Source organism: Sorex araneus, chromosome 2 (assembly GCF_027595985.1).
Source record: "Sorex araneus isolate mSorAra2 chromosome 2, mSorAra2.pri, whole genome shotgun sequence".
Lineage (NCBI taxonomy): Eukaryota > Metazoa > Chordata > Mammalia > Eulipotyphla > Soricidae > Sorex > Sorex araneus.
Window position 1 is genome coordinate 266878722 of NC_073303.1, and position 24146 is coordinate 266902867.

General features: G+C 60.6%; 2 protein-coding genes across 2 annotated transcripts in view; one reads left to right on the forward strand and one right to left on the reverse strand.

Annotated features, from left to right (window-relative positions):
* Positions 1-4562: 4562 nt before the first annotated feature.
* On the forward strand, positions 4563-6175 carry C2H3orf80 (chromosome 2 C3orf80 homolog). The gene has a single exon (XM_055128330.1). The coding sequence runs from the start codon at positions 4628-4630 to the stop codon at positions 5180-5182; it is 555 nt and encodes a 184-aa protein (XP_054984305.1). The 5' UTR covers positions 4563-4627; the 3' UTR covers positions 5183-6175.
* A 10396-nt stretch (positions 6176-16571) lies between these two features.
* The window catches only part of IFT80 (intraflagellar transport 80), a 64968-nt gene continuing 57393 nt past the window's right edge, over positions 16572-24146 (reverse strand). The window contains exons 16-20 of the mRNA XM_055126561.1: positions 23666-23837; positions 23397-23486; positions 23124-23296; positions 20545-20668; positions 16572-17557 (exon numbers count right to left, since the gene is read on the reverse strand). Coding sequence (XP_054982536.1) covers positions 17450-17557; positions 20545-20668; positions 23124-23296; positions 23397-23486; positions 23666-23837 — 667 coding nt within the window. The 3' untranslated portion in view covers positions 16572-17449. The remainder of the gene's footprint in view (positions 17558-20544; positions 20669-23123; positions 23297-23396; positions 23487-23665; positions 23838-24146) is intronic.

The window sequence follows — 24146 nt, forward strand, 5'->3', positions numbered from 1 at the left end:
TTGCACGCGGCCGACCCGGGTTCAAATCCCAGCATCCCATATGGTCCCCCAAGCACAGCCAGGAGTAATTCCTGAGTGCAAAGCCAGGAGTAACCCCTCTGCATCGCCGGGTGTGACCCAAAAAGCAAAAAAAAAAAAAAAAAAAAAACCAACACTGACCCCCCCACACAGAGAGAAGCTGGGGGGGAGGGAGGCGAGTGTCTCCTCCTGGGGTCCGTGCCCTGTACCCCATCCTGAGCCGACCCCAAATCACGACTAGGATTGGGGTCGGCACCACTGAGTCCCCCATCACCTGGCAAAGGGGACGATAAGGACCACCCTGCTCCCAGGCCAGCCGGGAGGTTCTGAGGGTGACGGGCCGGGGGCCAGGGCTCACTGAAGGGCACCGGGTGCCACAGCCAGTGTCTGGGCCGTCCAGCGCCTGGGCTGGGATCACCCACTGCGGGACGTGGAATCCAACTCCAGCACCACCTGCCGGGGCCCGGGGGTGACTGCTGCAGCTTGGGGTGCCCCAGGCTTGAATGGGGACCTGGGCTGAAACCGGCGTGCATAGGGGTGCCAATCGGTGCCCAACAGGAGACGGGCCATAGTGGGGCGCCCCCCCTTTTCTGTGATTCTCCTCGGCCTGGACTCACTTGGTGCTGGGACTTGGCCCTCGGGGGCTCTGTCCAGCAGGCACCCCGCTGCCCCGGTCACCCCGTGTGAAGTCCCACCCCGGTGGGTCGAGGTTTGCACTCAGGGCTCTGGATCTGGCCTTTGCTCGCCGGCCTCGCTCTAGCCCCAGACGCTCCCGGAAGGCGAGGAATGCGTTCTCCTGGTTCCCCCCACTGCGCGGACCCTCGCTCACACAGTGCCTGATGAGAGGAACAGGGTCTGGAGGTCGCCAGAGCCCATGGTCCTTGGTGCCCACTAGCTCCGTGCAGGGACACTTGCACAAAACTCTGCTCTTTCTGGGGAAACCCAGTTGATTCAGGGAGAAGATGGTCTAAGTGGGGCGTGGGCACCCCCACATGAGAAGGCTCATGAGTCAATTGCAGTAAAACGTGGCAGACAGGGGCCGGAGCGATAGCACAGCAGGGAGGGCGTTTGCCTTGCACACGGCTGACCCGGGTTCAACCCCCGACATCCCATAGGGTCCCCCAAGCACCGTCAGGAGTGACCCCTGAGCATTGCTTGGTGTGACCCAAAAAGAAAAAAAAAATGTGTCAGACAGGAAGTCGGTCTCAGCCTGCACGGGGTGGGGCTTCTATGCCCAGGGGAGGGGGCCCCCTGCAAGGCCCCACTGCCCTGTTCACAGGTCTTGAAGCTTGAGCCTGAGCAGGCGGGGTGGCCGTGCCCTAGACTCAGCCCACGGCCGGCAAACTCCAGACACCTTCAGTGGGGGCACAAATGCTCCCCCTGCGCAGGCCCCCGGCCCCAGAGAGAGCCCCAAGCCTGAGGCTTTCTGTCCACCTTCCTCTGTTCCAGGAGCTGGACAGGAGGCCCGCTGGCATCTCTGCATCTGAGTAATGAACACGTGAGGGCGAGAAAACGCTTTCCAGCTCTTTTTATTTGGGGAGGGGCAGTGCTCAGGGCTAACTCTTGGCTCTGCACTTAGGGGTCACTCGTGGCAAACCCCCTCAAACCCCCTCTTTGACTCCTGCTTTGGAACTTTCCCTTCAGCACCAGGGCAGAGACTGCACAGCCCTGGCCTTGGGCGAGGGTCGGTCTCCAGCCACGCCACTCCCTCCGCCCTTCCCTTCACACACGGAACCCGCCACTCGGGGCCCACTTGTGACCAAATGGGGTTTCTTTTATTTATTTATTTATTTATTGCTCTTTTGGGTCACACCTGATGATGCTCAGGGGTTACTCCTGGCTCTGTACTCAGGAATTACTCCTGGCGGTGCTTGGGGGACCATGTGGGATGCCAGGGATTAAATGTGATTTGGCCGAGTGCAAGGCAAATGCCCTCCCCACTGTGTTATGGCTCCGGCTCCAAATGGGTTTTCTTTTTGCATGTGGCACTGAGAGTTTCGGTCATGCTTCCGGTGTTCCAGGACACGTCAGGGTTAAGTCTGCCGTCCTCACTAAGAGATGGGCACCAAGTCGGCCCAGAGCCCAGCGAGGAGGGAGGGGGAGCGAGGGGGAGCTTGTCTTTCCCGGGGCTTCCCCTGCCAGAGCGGCTTCCTTCTCCCTCAGAGGCTCGTGTGCGATAAATCACGCTGTGGACATCAGTAATTAAGTGCACCGGCGAGATGGGGCCAGGAGGGAAGCTTGGAGTGGCTGCCGAGGGTCCTGACTGCTGGGCACAGGGAGAAGGGAATCCTAATCCATCCTGACCCCACTCTGCAGAGTGGGCCCATTGCTCTGTCGTCCCCTCAGCAGCCGCCTCCAGGGCCCTGCTGTGGGGCCTCTTCTCCAGACTCCCCTGCACGTCCTAACTCCTTAGAAGCAGCCTGAGAAATGCAAAGCGTCCATGCCATGCGTTTCAAAATTCCAAACTGCCAAGCAGGGGTGAGGGAGATGGCCCCGAGGGCTGGGGAGCCCCAGCCGGGATCCCCAGCACGGCAGGGTGTGGGCCCAGATGATAGGAAACCAGGTGAAACAGAACAAGACAAGCGGGATGCTTTCTCCAAAGCGCCGTCAGCCACGGAGAGCATCAGGCTAAGTGAAACGAGTCAGAGAGAGAGGGACAGGCACAAGGACTGCACTTATTTGTGGAGTAACATAACGGGAGACTGACACCCAAGGGTAGTAGAGGTAAGGGCCGGGAGGATGGCTCCGTGGCTTGGAAGCCGGCCTCACTTGCTGGGGGAAAAGGCAGCTGGGATAGAGAAGGGACCACCAAGCAAAGGAGGCTTGGAGGCCTCGCTCGGGATGGGAGATGCGCGCTGAAATTAGACTATGGACCGGAGTGGCCGATGACGGTCACTTACTATCTGTATTGCAAACCACAACGCCCAAAAGGAGAGAGAGAGAGAGAGAAAATGGGAATGTGCCTGCCACAGAGGCAGGGGGGATCCTGGGAACATTGGGGGTGGAGAATGGGCACTAGTGGGGAGATGGGTACTCGACCACTGTATGACTGAAACGTAATCACGAAAGTGTGCAAGTCTGTAATTCTACCTCACGGTGTTTCATTAAAAAATTAACAACAACAACAACAACGCGTTGTCAGCCAGGCCCTCCTGTGCTGCAGCCATTGGCCCTGAGCTGCCCACGGGACCCCTGAAAGCCCGAGGCCTGTATCTCCCGCACCCGACTCACGAGCTGCCCTTGGAGGAGGACGGCCAGGCAGCGTGGGCACAAAGGCAGCCTTGTCCGGGCTCTGCTGCGCCGGGCCGGGCCGACCTGGGCTCCCGTGAAGCCACAGCCCCGTCTCTGTCACCCCAGCAGCCACCGGAGTGTGACTGTCGAAAACGTCAGCTAAGGGGTGGGTGGGTGCAGGAAGGAAGGCTGCATTTGCCGGGGCTTGAATGGGGATCATTTTGCCCCTTATCTCGCCAGCAGCTTTACAAAAGGGGGAGGGAGATTAGATACAAGGGCCTGGGTTCCCCGAAACTTGCAAGTCTCTCCTCTGAGCTCCCCACTCCACCCCAGGAGCAGGAAGGATGGTCGGGGGCTGAGGCAGCCCAGGCGTCTCTGGCAGTTGAAATATTTTAAATGCTTAGCTTAGGGGGGAGGGGGGTTGTTCTGTCTGAGCAGCACCAGGCCCAGAGCTGCAGGGAGATAAACTGAGTCCCAAGGCTCTGCCCTCACCGGCCCACTGCCAGTCCCACTTACTTCCTGCCTTGTTCTTTTTCTTTCAACTCATGGAATTTCCTTGTCCTCTGTGGGGTGTGTGTGTGTGTGTGTGTGTGTGTGTGTGTGTGTGTGTGTGTGTTGAGGGTTAGGGTCCTGCATTATTAAAGGGGTGTTGGGATGGATAAATCTAAATGCTAACAAGATCACCGTCATTGTCCCAATCTGCCTCCTGTAAAAAAATAAAACAAACAAAAAAGCGCCCTGACGGTGCTGGGGACTGTGGGGGTGAGGCGGGGGAGCAGGTGATGCACCCCCTAAAGACACTGACTTCAAAAAATAGTGCCCGGGGGGCCAGAGAGACACTAAGGCAGGGAGGGCGGGCTCTCGCCTCGCACCCGCCTGGTCTCCCCGCTCTCCCCGCCCCCAGCCCCTCCCAAAGTGATCCCTGAGCACCGAGCCAGGAGTTCCCCCTGGGCGCGGCCCACGGCCAGCTGTGGTCCCCAAACAAAAACCAGAACGGTGCGGCGGGGCGCCCCAGCCTGCCCGCGAGGAGTGACCTTGAGCCGCGCCGGCCGCCCAGCCGCTCGCTGACCGCGCGGCCCTCGGCCAGCAGCTCCCGCCGGCCCTGGGCCCGCCGCGCCGCCGGGCTGCCCGCGGGCGGGGTGGCCGAGCGCGGCTCCGCGCGGGGCCGCTGCTGCCCGCGGGGCGCGGCGAGGGGGTGGACGCGCGGGCCCTGACGGCCCTCATGCATTTTTAATCGGCGCGCGCGCGAGCAGGACGCCCGGCGGCCCCCGGCGGCGCGCGCGGCGGGAACGTTCCGGGGACGGGCGCCGGGCGCGGGGGGCGCGATGCCCGCGGCGGGGGGCGCGCGGGGCTGAGCGCGGCGGCGGCTCCTGCGACCATGCGGGACCCCCTGGTGCTGCTGCCGCTGCTGCTGCTGCTGCCGGCGCTGGGCGCGCGGGGGGCGCCGTCGCGGGGCGCGGGCGGCTGCGCCGAGCTGGCGTGCGGCGAGCGGGAGCGCTGCTGCGCCGCGGCCAACGGCACGGCCCCGCGCTGCTGCGCGCCGCCCCTGCACGCCTTCCTGGACGGCGTGGGCTGGTTCGTCCGCAAGCTCTCGGGGCTGCTCATCCTGCTGGTGCTCTTCGCCATCGGCTACTTCCTGCAGCGCATCATCTGCCCCAGCCCGCGCCGGCCCGCGCCGCGCCCCGCCGCCGCCGCCGCCCCCGGCCCCGACGCCGGCGACGCGCCCGCGCTGCTGCCCCCCGACGACGCGGCCGCCGGCTCCCAGGACTCGCTGCTGGACCGCGCCGGCCCCGACGGCGCCCTGGCGCCCGCCTTCCTGCAGCTGCCCAGCTACGACGAGGTCAAATACCTGCCCACGTACGAGGAGTCCATGCGGCTGCAGCAGCTGGGCGCGCGCGAGCCGGGCGCGCGGGACCGCTTCCCGCTCATCTGAGCCGCCCCCGGGACCCCCCGCCCGCCCCGCAGCCCTGCGCCCCTTCCCGGCCGGGAACACCCCCCCAGCCCCGCGCGGGTCCTTCTGGCCCGCGGGAGTCACGGCCGCCGAGGGCGGGGAGCCCCGCGCGCGCGCGCGCGTCCCGCCGCGGCGACTCGGGCCGGAACCAGGGCCCGTTGGCCGTTGGTTCCCCGGGTCGGAGGAGACGCCTCTTTAGGTGGCGTTGGTGTTCATCCCTTCGCCGGTTGCCCGGGGAAACGCGGGCGGCATTGCACCTCCAGAAGCGGAATTCCGGGCGGCGGGGTGATGGAGAGGACGTCCGCGGCGTGGAGACCACGAGGGCTGTCTTATTTTCACAGCTGGAGAGGAATACACTTTATTTTTACTACGGTGGCATCCTCGAGAACCTTTTCTAACAACGACCCGTGGAGCCTGGGTCACGGTGTCCCCGCAGTGCTCCATGGAGGCACCTTTCCTTGGGCAGACTTTGTGACTGGTGTGGTGTGCTGATGTCCCCGGGAAGGGCGCGGTCTACTCACGGTGAGAGAAAAATAACAAACAAGCATCTAATTTCCGTTTTTCCAGTCCACGCAGTGTGCTTGCAGCAAACTGTGCTATAACATATCTCCCCGTGCTTTATGTGTGGTGCCCATATGCTGCAACACCTTATAATCATTGCAGATTCTGCTGTGAAAGGCGAACCAGGTGTCGGGTTGGAGGGGGGATTACATTGACAAGGCACAGACACAGGTGTCCCTAGACTCACTTTTCCTGACACTTCCGAGGAATCATAAGATGCCTGAATTGGATTAGCCGAAAGGTTCTGATTTGATTGCTTTCATGTTTAAACTTAAACGTGAGCTGGGAGAGCCTGGCAGTTCTGCACCTGAACATGAACTGTAACGGAGGACAATGGTTTAGCCTGAACTTCTGTTATGAAAGGAAATTCATTTGCAGTGTGTTAGAAACGGAAAGACATTAAAGTCTGTTGCAAACTGGCAGATGCGCGGCTGTGTGGGGTTGTATTAAGTGATGAAACGCGAATCTCTGTTCCTGAGAAGCATTTTTAAGCTGTTCACTAGTAAAAGCCAGCAGGGTTGCGGGACTGAGACTAGAGTCAGCTCTGATGGAGCCACGTTCCACCGACTACCACACATATTAATGCTACTCAGATGTTTGTGAATTTAATTAGACGTAGCTAGTAACGTGTGTAATCACAGAAAAAGGGCAGCAGGGCTCTATCTCTCCCGCCGCCCGAGTTCGGTAGTCTCACCTGCTTCCCCCACCCCAGGGAGGTCGGTGACGATGGGCAGGCGAAGGGAGGAAGGAACGAGGGCCAGGCTGGTTGGTCTCAGTTGCAGTTTATTCCATTCCCATCTCCATCCTCCTCTGAGTCTCCTCCTGCTTCTCCCTCCCCCATGTTACTTCATCCTCCTTCTCCATCTCTCATCATTCTCCTCCTCCTGGCTCTGGATTTCGACCCCCCAGATCTGGATCCCCCAGCCCACTCTTACAGCCTAGTTAAATCCCCAAGCATGAGGGGTTGGGGCTTACACATAAGAGTCATCATACAATCAGTGGATGTAAGGTCCTTCCCTCAGGGGAAGCTACTTCCAGGACAGATTCTTATCCAGCAAGACGACTGGCCTAAAGGTAAATATGGGTGTGTCTCTCCTCTCCTTAGTCCAACAAACATATAAACATTCATAATATTAATCATTTTGTATGGACACAGTAAGAGATACATTAAGCTTATAGAATTGCTCTCCTGGGGTCATCTTGATCTCACTACAGTATTCAGGCCAGATTAGTCTTTCCTATCCCTAGCAGGGTCCTAGTCTTATCGCTACTTTTGATTATGACAGCATTTGTCCATGATCTGCTCTCAACTTATAGTTGAGTATTGTGGCGCTTTGGCCTGGCCCGTTTCGATGCCAAGGTAGCTCACAGCTTGCCCTGGGTCCTTTCAGTCCCTTGTCGGGGTGCTAGGAACTAAGGGCAACTGAGGCTTAAGTCGAGAAAGCAGATGCCCGGGAGGGAATAATATTCAAAGCCAATTAAATCCCAAGTTATAAAGCACAATACTGATTGTCTTCCTGTGTCTATACAACAAGGACATTGCTTTAAACTAAGCTGTTCAAAAGACATAAGGAGAGGAGAAAGGCAGTATTTCACTCATACGTATAAAATCATAGATTTTTGAGGAATCTGACCGTACAAGTTAACAGAGTCTGATTAGGGGGAAAAGGTGATAGACCGGTTGGGGGAGAGAGCATGGAGAGGAGTTTACAGATAAACACAGTGGGATAGAAGTGCCTCGGGAGCATTGTGATAAATCTGAGCTTCCTGTGGCAAGGGGGACAGGACATACCAATGTTGTCCTGAAATGCCTAGAGCCACATTCCTATAAACACAGAGGATAGAGGTGCTTCAGGAGCACTGTGATGGGTGTCACCAGATAAACCTAAGCTCTCTGTGGCAAGGGAGAAAGGACAAACCAATGATATCCTACAATAACGCCCCTAGTATTTAAGTGAGGACTTACCGTGCTCTTCCAAATCACTTGCCATGGAGAGTGTACACTGTCTCTCACACGTGCCCGTATCTGGGACACCAACTAACTATGCAGCTCCTGGCTCCCGGGTCATAAACCCCTTGTGTGTTATTCTGCTGGGACCTGAACTTGACAGCAATGCCGAGATGCGCCTCTGTGTGGACCACAATGTCCCCCTGGTACCCTGGACTGAGGCTCATGCAGTGCAGCTCCCCTCCAGCCACTACCCTGGTCACTGTTTTTTTGGGGTATTTTTTTGGCTTTTCGGGTCACACCCGGCGTTGCTCAGGGCTGACTCCTGGCTCTGCACTCAGGAATCACTCCTGGCGGTGCTCGGGGAACCATATGGGACGCTGGGAATTGAACCCGGGTCGACCACGTGCAAGGCAAACGCCCTACCTGTTGTGCTATCGCTCCAGCCCCCCCCCTGGCCACTGTTTTGCTGGCCCCTTCTGTCTCTGCACCTCACACAAGCACCGATTCACACCCTCATCTCAGTCCACCAGAGTTTTCCCTGCTTGGCCTTTTCCCTTCCCCCCCACAACCTGTAGCTCATTGATTTCCCGGGAACAGTTTTGTCCAGACACTGTGGAAAACAGTCCTGAGTGACTCGGGCTGAGGGCCACAGGCCTCTGTGGATGAGGCCAGGAGGCCCAGGTAGGAATGTTTTTAAAAACACTGAGAGGGGCTGGAGCAATAGCACAGCGGGTAGGGCATTTGCCTTGCACGCAGCCGACCCAGGTTCAAATCCCAGCATCCCATATGGTCCTCTGAGCACTGCCAGGGGTGATTCCTGAGTGCAGAGCCAGGAGTAACTCCTGAGCATCGCCAGGTGTGACCCAAAAAGCAAAATAAATAAATAAATAAAAAATAAAAACACTGAGAACTGTTTGCTCAGATTTCAAGTGCATCCCGGAAGTTCCTTATTACACAGCCGGGACACACATGTGTTCTCGTCTGTTCATCAATGTAGAAAATAGTGTCAGCTGAGCGTAATCCATGGTGAGGTGCTGGCTTCACTTTTAGATGCTCTGGACAGTGGAAGGGCAGACCGCCCGCCCTCCCCCCATCTCCCTTCCTCCCCTCGGCCTCTGTTTGTCGACTGACCTGCCATCTCTCTCATCTGCCTGTTGCCAGACAGTCGCCTGGCTCCGTCTTCACCCGACGTGCCCCGGAGATTTGGAACGCCCACTTTCTCCAGCACTAAGCTCTGGCTCCTGGTTCTCGGTCCTAAACCACGTCAAGCCCATTTTATTTCTGCTGACTCCTGAGGAGGAGGGAATGGATATTCATTCCTGGGGTGTGAACAGACAGGACTGATTTTCTGAGCCACACGTGTAAACTAACCCGTGGCTTCAGAGCAACTCCTTATTGGGGTTCAGGGGTGCAGCGGGGGGAGGTGCCAGTGGTAAAGCGATGACCGCTTTGGTCGGTGCACCGGGGTGAGCAGGGGCACCTGTGCTGAAGGCAGAAGCTCGCACCCCGCTGGGAGCCGGGTTCCTTGGAAGGGGCGAAGGGAGGGAGTGATGCCAACTGCCAGAGACACCGTGACGGTTGTCGAGCGTCACATCTCATCTCCCTGTTGAGTGGCCAGACCCAGAGCTGCGGGGGTGAAAAATACAAAGCTGGCATTCCAACTCCGAGAGTGCTCCGTGGGGCCTGTGTCATGGCCGCCGTGAGTCAGCCTCCGTTCCAATGTCCAGATGGAGGGGCTGGAGCAATAGCACAGCAGGTAGGGCATTTGGCTTGCACGCAGCCGACCCGGGTTCGACTCCCAGCATCCCATATGGTCCCCCGAGCACCGCCAGGGGTGATTTCTGAGTGCAGAGCCAGGAGTGACCCCTGAGCATCTCCAGGTGTGACCCAAAAAGCAAAAAAAAAACAAAACAAAAAACCCAAAAAAACAATGTCTGGATGGAGAGAACAGCTGGAGTTGTTCTGAGGACCTGGGTCACCACCGGTGTGACCCAAAAGCCTCCCCCCCCCCTTTTTTTTTTGTCTACATTTGTCTACAGAATCATCAGATTTCACCTTGTTGTGGGGGGAGGGCTGGGCGGCACCTGGGTGCCAGCGCCTACCCCTGGCTGTCCCGGGATCAGAGGTGGTGCTGGGGTTCGAGCCCAGGCTGGCGGCATACGGCCCGCCGCGCTGCTGTGCTGTCTCTGCGGTGACCAGAGGGACATGCCAGGTTCCCTCTCCCCGGAAGCCCTGCCAGGGCCCCCGCCCCCCACATCAACTCTCTCCCTATTGGCCTCCCCCAAGTCTCCACGTTAAAACAAACGGGGGCGGAGTGGTAGCAGGGTGGGTAGAGTGTTTGCCCTGCGCGCGGCTGGCCGGGCTCCCATTCCTGGCACCCCAAACCTAAGAAGAAACCGACAAACTCACTTTCTGGGTGTGATGGGGAGGGTTCGGGTGCCGGGGATCAAACCTGGGTCAGCCGTGGGGAAGGAAAACGCCTCCTTCCGGCCTTCACGTGGCACTTTCAGTTTTGCACAGTTACACTGAGGGGTCAGTTCCTTTCCCTTCCTGACCCCTTTCCGACCCCGTGGGGGCCGCGCCGAGCTGTGGCCGGGGCTCACTCCTGATAGTCGGGGGACCTGGCTGACCGGGTGGTTTTGCTTACTTACGTATTGATTTGAGGGCAGCACCAGGGACCTAGCTCTGGGCCTCGAGCACGGAGCCCGTTCCTTGCCTCCGAGTGACGGGGCCTTTTCCTTCTCTGCTTGGGGACCGCTTTCTTTTTTTTTTTTTTTTGGTGTTTTTTTTTGGGGGGGGTCACACCCGGCTATGCATAGGGGTTACTCCTGGCCCAGGCACTCAGGAATTACCCCTAGCAGTGCTCAGGGGACCATATGGGATGCTGGGATTCGAACCTGGGTTGGCCGCATGCAAGGCAAACGCCCTACTCATTGTGCTATCGCTCCAGCCCCCAGGGACAGCTTTCTTGCTCCCCTCTGTGAATCCACTCTGCCTTCCTGGGCACGGGCCCACCGTCACCTCTCTCGAGCAAGGATTTTGATTTTTCAAGCTCTCAAGGAAATAAATCTTGATTGACCTCTTCGGTCTTCTGCTTCCTCCTCTGGATTTTTCTGGAAGGACTGTCAGCCCTGCCCCCTCCCTCTCAGTTCTCAAAGGGTTCTGTGCTCGTGAGGGGACAGCGGGGGCGGGGGGGCATCTGCCTTGCACAGGGCTGACTGGATTTGATGCCATATGGTCCCCTGAGCGTCGCCAGGAGTAATCCTGAGTGCAGAGCCAGGAGAGACCCCTGAGCATCCCTCGGGGTGTGGCCCTTAGACACTCCCCCCACCCCTTTACCATTTTGGTGGCTGTGAATTTGCTCTAACGTATTCACCATCAATTGTGCCAGCTCAAAGTTCCCCTCCTGGCCGTACAGTGCTCCTCCCGTCCTCTGTGGCTTTCACTTCTGCTGGCTTCTCCTCCCGCGTGTCCAGTGCTGCAGGGTGTCCGGGTTAGCCAGGGCCCCTGCCCGTTGCCTTGCTCCCACTCCCACGAACCCGCTTTGATGCGCCCCACGGCATTCTCCTGTTCTCTGCTGGCTCCTTGCTGTCGCCGTCCTGTCTCCAGGGCCCTGGGGGGTGGGGAGCCCCACCTCAGCCTCCCTTCACTGCCTCACCTTCCTGAGGCTCCGCGGGGTCCCCATCACCCACCGGGTAGGCCCCGGCTCACGTTCTCGAGCGTGGCTTGACCCTTGCCTGTGGGTGTCGTGCTGGGCTGCTGGCCCCTGGGGTCTCTCCACGCGCATCTGCTTTCCACACTTCAGATTCACGGTCTCGAGGTCGGGTTTGGCCCTAAGTCTTGACTCTCCGGAGTCAGAGCCTGCAGGTTTCAGGTTTCTGTTGTCGGGGCAGCTTCAGGGAATCACAGGGAGCTCTTGACTCAGGCTTTAACTTAGGGTCTTTTTTCTGACCCCTTTCCGACCCCGTGGGGGCCGCGCCGAGCTGTGGCTGGGGCTCACTCCTGATAGTCGGGGGACCTGGCTGACCGGGTGGTTTTGCTTACTTACGTATTGATTTGAGGGCAGCACCAGGGACCTAGCTCTGGGCCTCGAGCACGGAGCCCGTTCCTTGCCTCTGAGTGACGGGGCCTTTTCCTTCTCTGCTTGGGGACTGCTTTCTTTTCTTTTTTTTTTTTTTGGTGTTTTTTTTTGGGGGGGGGGGTCACACCCGGCGATGCTCAGGGGTCACTCCTGGCTCTGCACTCAGGAATTACTCCTGGTGGTGCTCGGGGGACCATATGGGATGCTGGGAATCAAACCCGGGTCGGCCGCGTGCAAGGCAAATGCCCTCCCCGCTGTGCTATCACTCCAGCCCCTAACTTAGGGTCTTTTATTTTTTTTTTCTTTTTGGGTCACACCTGGCGATGCACAGGGGTCACTCCTGGCTCTGCACTCAGGAATTGCCCCTGGCGGTGCTCAGGGGACCATATGGGATGCTGGGATTCAAACCGGGGTTGGCCGCGTGCAAGGCAAACGCCCTACACACTGTGCTCTCGCTCAAGCCCCACTTAGGGTCTTTTAAAAACAGCTCTGTACAGTCTTTCACAGTCTCTTTGGGTTAAAGTCGTGCGCTCTTGGTGTCCGTTGTTCTGCTCTCGCTCGGATTTCTCGGTACTATTTTCACGGCTTTTCCGTGGCTGTTCCCACTGTTTTCTCATCCTTTCTACAGTGCATCTAGTCTTTACCAATTGTTTCCGGCGGCAAGTTTTGAGAGCAGGACTTGCCATGAGTCTCTCGAGAGCTTAAGAAGACCCCGGCCCTTTCCAGGTCTCCGTGCGCGTCCCCCGCCCATGAACGGTCCTCAGTGTCCTTAGCACTTGTCAGGTTCAGCTTGGGGTCCCTGCTCCCCGCCAGCTTTGTCCTTCGTGCCTGCGAGTCTGATATGGATTCAGTCTCCCCCGAGCCCCCTCCTGAGGGCTCCTGATGTTTCTGGGTCTGGCTAGAAGCTCAGCTGCTCCCCTTCTCCCCGGGAGCGGCCTCAGGGCCTTTGCTGACTCTTTCCCGAGGCCACACCCACCGTGGATGCTCAGAGACCCTTGCAGTGAGTCCCCTCTTCTCCCAGGACCAGCCCAGCCCCTGGGTGCTCTCAGGTTCCCCGAGTTTTCTGCTGTGATTTCTCCTGCCTTCGGCTCCGAGTGCTCCCCTGCTCTCTGCGGGAGCCTCGCTGTGTTTCCTGACCGCCAGGCACCGCGCAGTGAACTCTCTCCCAAAGTGCCGAGCGGCGTTTGCCCTCTGGCCCTTCAGTCCCTTGGAAGCGAACTCTGGCCGCTGGCACACGCTGCGTAAGACCCCAGCGTGACGGGCCTCACGGAGACGCCAGGCCACTGAGCCGTCCCCTGGAGCCTTCTCAGAAGGGGGGTGGGCAGCCTCCCCCCCCACCCGGCCAGAAGGCCCAGCAGCCCCCAGCCACACGGATCCTCCAGCACGTGAACGACCCGGCTCCAACAGACCTCAGAAGAGAAGCCACTGGACCGTCCCTGGAAGCCTGGCCTCTGGGCCGAGGACTCCGGAGCCTTCCTGGGCTGGGGGGCCGAGTTCCCGCCCTGCCCCCCACACACACCCTCAGGCTCTTCTCCTCAGCTCCACGGCAGGCCTCAGGGACACAGATGCTGTGTGTCCCACTTCCCGGCTTCACAGCCCCGGCAGGACGCAGCTGCGTCCGACAGTCCTCCCGATCCCACCTGCACCCCACAGCGCTCCCGATCCCACCTGCGCCCCACAGTGCTCCCGATCCCACCTGCGCCCCACAATGCTCCCGATCCCACCTGCATCCCACAGTGCTCCCGATCCCACCTGCACCCCACAGCGCTCCCGATCCCACCTGCGCCCCACAGTGCTCCAATCCCACCTGCATCCCACAGTGCTCCCAATCCCACCTGCATCCCACAGTGCTCCCCCGATCCCACCTGCACCCCACAGTGCTCCCGATCCCACCTGCGCCCCACAGTGCTCCCGATCCCACCTGAGCCCCACAGTGCTCCCGATCCTACCTGTGCCCCACAGTGCTCCCCGATCCCACCTGCACCCCACAGCGCTCCCGATCCCACCTGCGTCCCACAGTGCTCCCGATCCCACCTGCGCCCCACAGTGCTCCCGATCCTACCTGTGCCCCACAGTGCTCCCCCAATCCACAGCGCTCCCGATCCCACCTGCGCCCCACAGTGCTCCTGATCCCACCTGCGCCCCACAGTGCTCCCCGATCCCACCTGCGCCCCACAGCGCTCCTGATCCCACCTGCGCCCCACAGTGCTCCCGATCCCACCTGCGCCCCACAGTGCTCCCGATCCCACCTGCACCCCACAGTGCTCCCGATCCCACCTGCACCCCACAGTACCGACAGCCCGGTAGGCGCACGGCAAACCAGACGGAAAGTTGCCTAGACGCCTGCCGAGCCCGGTGGGCAGAGACAACGCAGCAAACCCGAGCAGCGCCGGGAATGACTTGAGTCCTAACAATGACTCTGGCACCACCTCCGCGAGGCGGTGCAGCCTTCACAAAGCTGCTTTTACTGAACTATTATTTTTTGATAACGCCTTTTGCCAGTGTTTGGACTGTGGATTGTTCTGTGCCTGCTAAGGAGGCCGGCTCGGGCGGTGGCTGGGAAACTGAAGGCACGGCGGAGGGCGGGTAACACTGGCGGTGGGATTGGTGTTGGGACACGGGTGGCCAGAGCAGTGTGTTACGAAACTCTGTAAATCACGGCGTTTATTTCAATAAAGTTTCAAAACCAGAACAAGACGACCTCGGCCTTTCTGCCCAAGAGCAGAGCAGAAGCTCGTGCACGCCTCCAGGGCGAGCTCGCTGGGCGGAGGAGACCCCCTTCTGAGTGCTCACGTGACGCTGACCACAGTGACTCATCATCATGACAGTGCTCACCTGGGCGGCCACAGCGGCCAGCATTTTTCATACTCGTCTCAGTGAGGAGTTATGGAGGGGGCTTGGCAGCAGGAGGCCCAGATTTCGTCCCCGGCACCCCTGGTCAAAGCTTCACGCAGGCTAAGGTGTGTCCGCCACCCCCCGAAACAAAAAGCCAGCAACGAACACTCAGGGCAGGGAGCCGAGGAGGGTCCGTCCGTCTGGCCGCCGAGCGGGGCCAGGAGAGGCTGGCTGTGAGGCCACTCAGCCCCAGAAGGCTGTCCACCGCGCTGCCCCTGGCCCCCAGCAGGACTAAGGGCTCTGTCGTGGGCTGAGAGGAGCTACTCAGAGCACAGACAGCCCGGGGCCAGGACCGTCCGTACGCCTGTGGGACTCGGAAATGCTTCCCGGGGAAACCAGAAACGGTCTAACACTGGCGGCTAGAAGCCTATTCCACCGTGCCGTCTCCCTCCTGGCTTCCAAAACAGGAAAAATATTTTTCAGGGCTGGAGAGGGGGTCCGGGGGCGAAGGCTGGCACGCTGCTGACCTGGGTCCAATATCGTCGGGTCCCCCCAGCCCTCTTAAGAGTGACCCCTGAGTACCGAGCCAGGAGCAAGCACTGAACACAGCTGAACGCGGCCCCCCAAACAGATGAAAATATAAAATAAAAAGCATTTCTTTAAAATAGTTGAGAAATCACATCCAATATATATATATACATATATATATATATATTTTTTTTGGGTTTTGGGTCACACCTGGCGATGCACAGGGGTTACTCCTGGCTCTTCACTCAGGAATTACTTTTGGCGGTGCTCAGGGGACCATATGGGATGCTGGGATTCGAACTCGGGTCGGCCGCATGCAAGGCAAACGCCCTACCCGCTGTGCTATCGCTCCAGCCCCAACACATCCAATATTTTTAAAAGGAAACTTTTTTTTTCTTTTGGTATCTTCAGCATCAAAAATGAGAACCAGAGATTCGGGCGCGACGGTGGAACGCCCGGTGCCCGCAGGACAGAAATAGCTCCTCAATTAGGCTGTCTAGATTCCCGGGGCAGGAGGGGACCGTCTGCAGAGGCCTCTGTGGCTCCCAGCTGGGACGTCAGACAGGACTTACGGTCTGCTGTGCCGATGATGGCGGCGACCCCGCCCGGCCGGGCTGCCCCCCTCCAGCTGGCGGCCGGTACCAGGGTCCCAGGCGGACGCCCTGAGCCGGGTGCTCCCGTTTTCTCGACCCTGCGTGGGGGCCCAAGGCCAGGAGCACGTGACACTTAAGTCACCTTTGGGGACAGGGCTGGGGGTCGAGCCTCTGCCCTGTCTCTCTCCACCCCCCCAGGCCGCACTGAGAACGGACAGGGGCTGGGGGACGAGGGGTCACCTGTCTCCTGTTGGAAACCGGTGCTGGCCCGCCGGCGTGACCCCCGCTTCGGCCTGCAGTCCGGGCTGAGGGGGTGTTTCCTGGGGGCGGGGCGGTGTGGAGTCCCCTCTTGGGCAGAGGCGCGGGGCGCAGTGGCAGCTGTGCCAGTGTGGGGGGGGCAGCCTCAGGGCGGGGCCGACAGACTGACAGAGCTGGAGTGACTTGGGCTCGGGGACCGCCCAGCTGCCAGAAGGACCCAAGAAAACCCTGGGGGGTCCCCAGGCCCAGGGGCCTCCGGCTGGTGGGCCCGCAGCTGTCTCAGGCCCCTGCCTGGCGTCTGTGGACACTCGGGGCAGAGTGTTCAGTGACTCCCAATGAACCAGCACGGGGCGGGGGGCACACGGACCCCCAGCACCGCCCTCGTCCTTCCCACAGAACAGTCGGGCCTGGCTGAGGAGCCCGAGGCCCCCTGAGACAGGGACGGATACCAGCAGGAGAGAAACCGAGGAACACTCCGGGGCGGGCTGAGCGTGCTGCCGTGGTTTTGCTTTTTCACGTCTAACATGGCAGAAAAGGAACGTAATAGGAAATTTACACTTTGGCTATTTTTATTTCTGAGCTTTTTATTGAATTATGATACAGAAAATACGTTTAAACTTAGAAAGACGACAATGCCATCAGATACGGGCGACTCAGCAGAACCCTGTCCCAGCACCTGGAGGGAGTCCAGGAAACATTCCCGGAAAGACAGGACGGGCGCAGGGACCCACGCGCTCTCCCAGGGCCCGGGCGGGGGCGGGGGGGAGACGCTGCCCCCAGCCAGGCACACCCGCCCCGAGCACCGAGCCCCAAGCACAGTCCCAAGTGCTCGAGTGGAGGGAGGCTGTGTGCTAAGGAGGGCACCGGGCCTCACGGGGCCCAGGCGTCGCCCGCGAGGAGCCTGCCCACGCCAAGCCCTCGGGGGTGCCCGTAGGTCCTTCAGTGCCGGAGGCGGGCGGAGACCATCCTCTGCCCGGTCTTTGCTGAACTCGGGGAGAACAGACGTAGCAGAACGTCCACTGCCACCCGGCCCACGCTTGCGCCCGCCTGCCCGCCTGGCACCCCGGGCTCAGGCCCCTCAGCGCAGGCCCCTGGCACAGCTCTGAGGGGCAGCTGGGGCCCTCCTGGTGGGCGCCCGCCCCGCCCCTGGTGTGGCCCCTGCTGGCCACGGTGGCTCGGGAAAGCCCTCGAGCTGACGCCAAGGGGGTCACGGGGTCACTCCCGGAGAGGTGGCCGGACTCGACGCTGGCGTCCACGCGCGAGTCGCTCGTGCTGAGGCTCGGGGGACGGGGCGGGATATAGATAGGTCACAAATGCCAGGGGACACTCTGTCGTCGGGGGCTAGAAAAACACCGAATCTTGGGGAAGCAGAGAGGGAGCTGGGCCCGCGGGTGCCCGACCCTCCCGGGAGACCGAGCGTGACCTGCGGAAGGGCCTGCCCGTCAGAGCGCTAGGCCCGCACCCCTGGCCTGGCCGCCGGCCGCGCGCTCCCGCTCCTTCGTCAGCTCCAGCTCAATCTTGGCTCGGATTTTGTCCCAGTCGATCTGAAGCTGCAAGGAAAGGAACATCCTGCTGCCGGTCCTGTTTCACCCCAGGACAGGCAGCCGCGCTCTGACTCCAGAGCACCGGGGAAGAGGAGTCAGGGGAGGAGGGGCCGTCCCCTCGGGAGCGCCCTGAGGAGGGAAAGGAAGAACCGCGGGCGGCCGGGCCCGGCCAGTCCCATCTGAGCTGGGGGCTGGTGGACCTGAGCGTCTGCTCTCAGGTCATCTTGCCGTCCACGTCGCTCCCCTCCCCTGAGCGCCGGGGCCCTGCCCGAGAGCTCTGTCGTAGGAGGCGCCCCTGCCCACACGGCCCCTCCAGCCCTTCTCCCCAGCTCCCGGTCCGGAAACCCCGCTTTTGGGGCAGGGCCTTCGGGGGTTCCCCTGACCCTCCCCTGGCGCCCCCACAACGCTGCACAGTGAAGGCCACACCTCAGGGCCGGGGCTGCCCCCGCACACTGAGTCTCACTGGCAGGCTCCCCTCAGGCCGGGGCGGGTTCCATCCCTTGGAGCGAGCAGTGCCAGGACCGTTCAGCGCTCACAGACGACCCACGGGCACCTCCCTCAGGAATACGGTCTGCTCGTGAGCTGGGATCACGGGCTGCCGGGACCCGGGGCTCGGGAAGGAGCTTGCTCAACTCCAGTGACGGTTTAGGGTGGGAGAGACAGTACAGGCGCTAAGGCCGGGCTCGATGCCCAGTGCCGGGTATGGTCCTCCGAGCACTGCGTCAGGAGCAGCCCCCGAGAACTGCCGGTATGTCCCCCCCATAACAAAAGTGAAAGACTAGAGCATATCTACATACACAGAAACACACATTCGTGACTCGGGGGAGGTTTGCTTTTTGTTTGGGGGCCACAGTCAGTCCTGCAGACTCAGGAGACCATATGGAGTGCCAGGCTGAACCCGGGCCGGCTGCATGCGAGGCAAGTGTCCACCCGCTGTCCTGTGGCCCCGGCCCCAGAGAGCCACCGTCTGGGCTGTCTGCTGAGGCTGGTTTTTAAGTGCAGGAGAATTCTCCTCTGACGTGCTGCCTCGGGGGCTGCAGCCGTGTCTCACGTGCATGGGATCTGGAGAGGGTCCCTGGCAACAGCAAAGCCCCAGAGCACTGCACCAGGAGTCTGAGCAGAGTCGGGGCCCGTATTCTAGACACGGGCGATCCGCTCAAGAAGCTCCTGCACCGGGGCTGGAGTGATAGCACAGCGGGTAGGGTGTTTGCCTTGCATGTGGCCGACCCGGGTTCGATTCCCAGCATCCCACATGGTCCTCTGAGCACTGCCAGGAGTGATTCCTGAGTGCTGGGTGTGACCCAAAAAGCAAAAAAAAAAAAAAAAAAAAAGAAAGAAAGAAAAAAAGAAAAGAAAAAAAAGAAGCTCCTGCACCTCGAGAGGAAAGAGGAGCAGGACACAGACAGCCCACGGCCGGGGAAGGAGCCACCGCCCCTCTGAGAAGGCGTATCCAAGGCACCCGGAGAACTTTACAAGGGCAAAAGAAAACATCCAAAAAGGGGGAGAAAGATGAAGGAAGACTTCCTCAAAGGAGAGACACAAAAGGCCAAAAGGCACATGAAGAAATGCCCCAATCACTGACCATCAGGGAGACGCGAATCAAAACCATTAGATACCGTCTCATGCCAGAGACTGGCACACGTTCAAGAGAACCAGAAGCGCCAGTGCTGGCGCGGGTGCGGGGGAAAGGGACTCTCCTTCCCTGTGGTGGGGATGCCGACTGGTCCAGCCCTTCTGGAAAACAATATGGACATTCCTAATAGATCTCAGAATTGAGATTCCATTTGAGCAAGGAACTCCACTTCTTTGAATACACCCCAGGTGCCTAGAAACAAAACATGCGGAGAGACCTCCGCACCCCTGTGTTCCTGCAGCGCTAGCCACCGCAGCCCGTCTGCAAACAACCAAGTGCCCGTGAGCAGACGGCTGGGGAAAGAAACCGTGGTACATCTACACAATGGAATACTACTCGGCCACAAGAAAGGATGAAGTCGTGACATTCGGCCGCGACACGGAGGGACCTGGAGAGTCTCGTGCTGAGGGAATTAGAGGGAGAGAGACGGACACAGAATCTCTCCTCTGCAGGGTACGAAGAAAGCAAAGGTGGGGCAAGAACACCGGGAGACAGAGGGATCCGAGAACAGAACGGTCTCGGCAGGACACCGCCCAGCATCCACGCGGAGGGAAGCGCTCAGCGGGGAAGGGCTGGTGCAGAGCGTGGGAGCGTTGGGGCGAGGCCCGGCAGAGAAGAGCCGGCCATGGGCCAGGGTTAGGCCTGACACACCTGAAACCCTACCCGGAGTCACTGTCATTTCCCAAGAGTGAATTCTAAAATGATTTGTAAAGAAAAGATGAATATGGGCAGCCGGCACCCCGGGCCCGGGAGCAAATGCCGCGCGGACAAACGATTTCCCGCCCAAGTGAGCCGGGCCGCGTCGGGTTACAAGTCTCGGATCTGGGGGCTGGAGGTGACCTGTCCCCGAGGTCTGGGCAGGTGGCCACCGGGCCACCGGGCCGCAGGGCGGCTCTCCCGGGGCCCAGTCCTGTGGCGGGAAGCCCAGGCTGCCCGAGCATCAGCCTCCACTGGCCCTGCGGGGGGGGGGGGGGGGCGCCCCGGGGCAATAAGTCTCCGTGGCGGCATCGTTGTCCCTGCCAGCCCTGTTCCTCCCCTTGGCCCCGGGAGGCCAGGCCCCCCCGCAGCGCAGCCACAAAAGCAGACTTGGCCGCACCCGCATGCCACCGACCTCAGCCGCACCCCAGGGCCACACGGGCGGGTCCCCCAGCCCCACAAGTGCTGGAGAGGTGGGAGCTCCCGAGCACCAGGGCGGAACCGCCCCCGCAGCAGGCTCCAGGCGGTCCAGTAGAGCCCTGTGGCCCGAGCAGGGGGCGCTACAGGGGAAGGGGAGAGCTGCGGAGCCTGCTGAGCTGCGAAGATGTGACGCTGGGGCACCAACAGTGCAGTCGACCCCTGTGAGATCCTGCAGACCACTCACCCCTTCTGCATACTGCAGGTATCGCTTATTGGTTTCCTGTTTCCCAAATGTCTCCAGAAACTTCTGGCGGTACGCGAGGACCGTGTCGACGTGCGTCTTGTACTTCACGGCCAGTTCCAGGGCCCTGCAATGGGAAACAAGGCGGGCGGGCCATCAGCACTGCCTCTGCGGAGGGGAGGGGGGAAGAGGGTGGGCCAGGGCCCCTCCTGTCCCGCCAGCCCTCGACCTTCCTCTCAGCCCTGCTCGGAGGATGCCGTGGCCCCTGCTGGCTCTGCACTCACTCTGCCGAGGCGGGCTCAGCTTCCCGTGTCCCTGCAGACACTGCCCTGACGAGTCCCTGAGACCATCGGGACGTGCAGGTGAAGCAGCCCCCGCCCCCACCCCCCCGCAGAGGCCTGGCCAGCCCCCTGCGGCGTCTACGCCTGCAGTCAGCCGGACTCTATCCTCGTGTTGTCTGCAAAGCGAAGCAAACTCCCACAAACACAGCTACCTCAGGGCTGAGAGCCCGACAGGAACCGTTCACCATTTGACTTGGAAAAAGCGAATGAAGAGGCCCTGGAGCTCTGGAACCCCCTCCCAGTCTAGGTACTGAAGTAACTGAGCCTTTGTGGTGGGTTTTTATCTATTTTTTCGAACACATCTGGCGGTGCTCAGGGGACCAAATGTGGTGCTGGGGACGACCTGGGCGGCAGCTGTGACGGCCGCGTGAAGGCACGTGCTTCCCTCTCGGGCTGGTGTCACTCTCAAGGTCACACTTTCCTGACAGCAGATGAGATCGAAATGAGTCCTGATGGGAGCCCCGGTACCCCAAAGCCCGTCCCCGAGGGTGGCAGGCAGCCGAGTAGGTTTGGGGGTGGGGGGGGTCAGATGCAGCCACGTTTCTTACAAAAAGTTGGGTGGATTTTGGGAACGTGTGAGGGGGCATCTGTGAGGGAAGAATGAAGGAGTCACCGGATACGCCGTGGGTTTGAATCTGACAGAGCCAGGAGCCACCAAGGACAGAATGAAACAGTCTCGAGGGTAAGGTGTGGACACGGCCTCAGCCGAGGGCCAACACCAAGATTTCTGGGAAGATGCAGGCCGGCAGGCCAGGGTGGCACAGGGAGCTGGGAGGGGCCAGAGAAGGGGACAGCGGGAGGGGCTTGGCCTCGCATGGAGCCAACCCAGGTTCCACCCCCGGCAGCCCAGAGCGCCCCCGACGCCGCCAGGAGTGATCCCTGAGCACCACTGCTCTGACCTAAACACAAAGCAAAAACCACCAACCACCGACCTACCCGCCAAGGTCCCACCCGAGTCCCAGCCCCCAGCTCTGCCGCCCACCACAGACGCCTCACAAAGCTGCTGCCTTCCCAGCAACTGAGTCTCAGAGACAGTGGGGGGTGGAAAGGCGGCAGCGGCACTGCAGGACGCAGGAGCAGTAACACGGGGCAGGGAGGGCTCTGGCGGGGCCCAGTGGAGCGAGGGAGGCCAGTGGGAGGTGGCGCCATTTCTTATTTATCACTGTACGCGGAGGCGGGGGGGATCCTGAAGCACAAGACAGAGTGTTCTCCGTGGGAAGCACCCGAGCACCTACTCGGGGTGGGGTTTTCAAAACCCGATGCTTGGTCTGGGTCATTAATGCCTTTAATTATGCAGGAAGGACAGGATGTGACATCCCGCCTGCACCCTGACACCAGACACCAGCAGTCGCCCTCCCAGTTAGCACCGCTACAGAGTCGGACCCTCGGACTGAGCAGCGACGGCGAGAGGTGGCAGAGCTATTTCAAACGCTCCCCAGGCACCCGCCGGTCAGAGCTGGCTCCGGAGCCGCGCGAGGGCTGCGCTCCAAATTACAAAAGGGCTGTGGGAACAGTGTGTCTCGAGTTCCAAAATGGCTGTTTGGCAACCAAACAAATGGGACATTAGATTATGGGGCTGGAATAAGTCCACGTCTCTTCCCCAACTCTTAAACAGAATGAAGTTACGTAAGAAGACGCTGTGACTTCAACCTGAAGAAGGCACCAGAGTCCGTGACGGCGCTGCTGGTCTCTGCCTCTCAGTCCGGGTCCCTGAAGGCCACCGGGAGGCGTCCAGAGTGACCGCCAGCCCCGGGCCCCCGTGCTGTGCTGCGTGAGTCCAGAGGACAGAGACGGGCAGCAGGAAGAAGGACGCCCCGTTTGTTCTGGGCAGAGCTCGAGAAGCCCGTCCCTGAGCCCAGGGGGCCAGCCCTAAGGAGCGTCAGGGCAAAACACCTCCAGCGTGGGGCGCGCCTGCCACCGGCAGCCTCAGCTCGGACCCTCCCACGCCCTCTGCCTCCGCCCAGCCCGAAAGTGCCCGCAGCTCACGCCTGCCTCTCAGCTCGCCGCCCCACACGCCCCAGGCCGGGACAGGGCTGCTCTCGCTCAGCCCACTCAGTGCCCAGGACGGAAGGCGCCAGCCCCCGCCCTCCGGTCAGCCAGGGGGGGGCTGGAGACGGCCCCGCCCCGAAGCTCCCCGGACACGCTCAGAGGAGCAGAGTCTCAGCGCTGTGAGCACAGCGGCAACGAAAGCCTTCCGGGGCCTTCCGCGTGACTAAGGGCAGGTGGGGGCACCGCCGTCACCTGTCCCAGTTGTAGAGGCTGATGTTGACCTGGATGGCCTGGTACACCAGGCCGGCCTGCAGCAGCACCGTCTCGGCCTCCTGCACCTTGCCGCTGAACAGCAGGGTGTGCGCCGCCCTGGACTCGGGCGAGGGCAGAGCTCTGATGGAGTTGATGTACTGGACCTTATCGATCTGGAGGAGAGAGAGAGAGAAACGCCTGTGGTGGAAACATCCGGACCATCAGGGGGCAGGACACGCCTGGACGCGCAGCTGAGGGAGGAAGGCCGTTTACTTCACCGATCGCTGCGTAGGCTATTTCTGCCGTGCTCATGTCTCGATTCGCGACGGCCATGGCGGCGAGGCAAGCCCACATGGTCTGCTCCTACAGGGAGACACGAGAGCTAAAGCACGCGCGCGTGTGCGCACCCACACACACACACACACACGCACGCACACACACGCATATACACATGCACATGCATAAACACACGTGCGTGCGCATGTACACATGCATATGCTCGCGCTCGCACACATGCACAGAGCAGGGCGCAGGAGCCACACCTTAACAAAGCGGCAGAGCCTCACGGCGTCCTCCCACTTGGAGCCGCTGACGTACTCGTGCAGGATGGCGGGGTACGGGGGGATGCTGACGTGGACCAGGGAGCCGTCGGCCCTGCGGATGGTCACCTGGTTCCCGGTGAAGCTCACGATGTGCGGGTTCTTACTGAACTCACTGCGGGCGGAAGACAGAGACGCTGGAGACTCTCAGTACAGGCACAGATGCCGTCATGCGGAACAGATGACGGCTCCCGTCCCGAGACCCCCTCCCGGCCCGCCCAAGGATCCGGGCTCCAATAAGCATTCGACTCCACGCTGCGATCAACACTCGGAACAAAATACCGTTTAAAGAGGAAAAGACACACGTCACAGGGCTGTTCCAGAGGCACCTGGGAGACCCGGGCAGGGGGAGTCATGCGGGTGAGAAAGTTACTGGATTCGGCTTTGAGAGGACGAAGCTGAACCCCAACACCATCTTCTCATA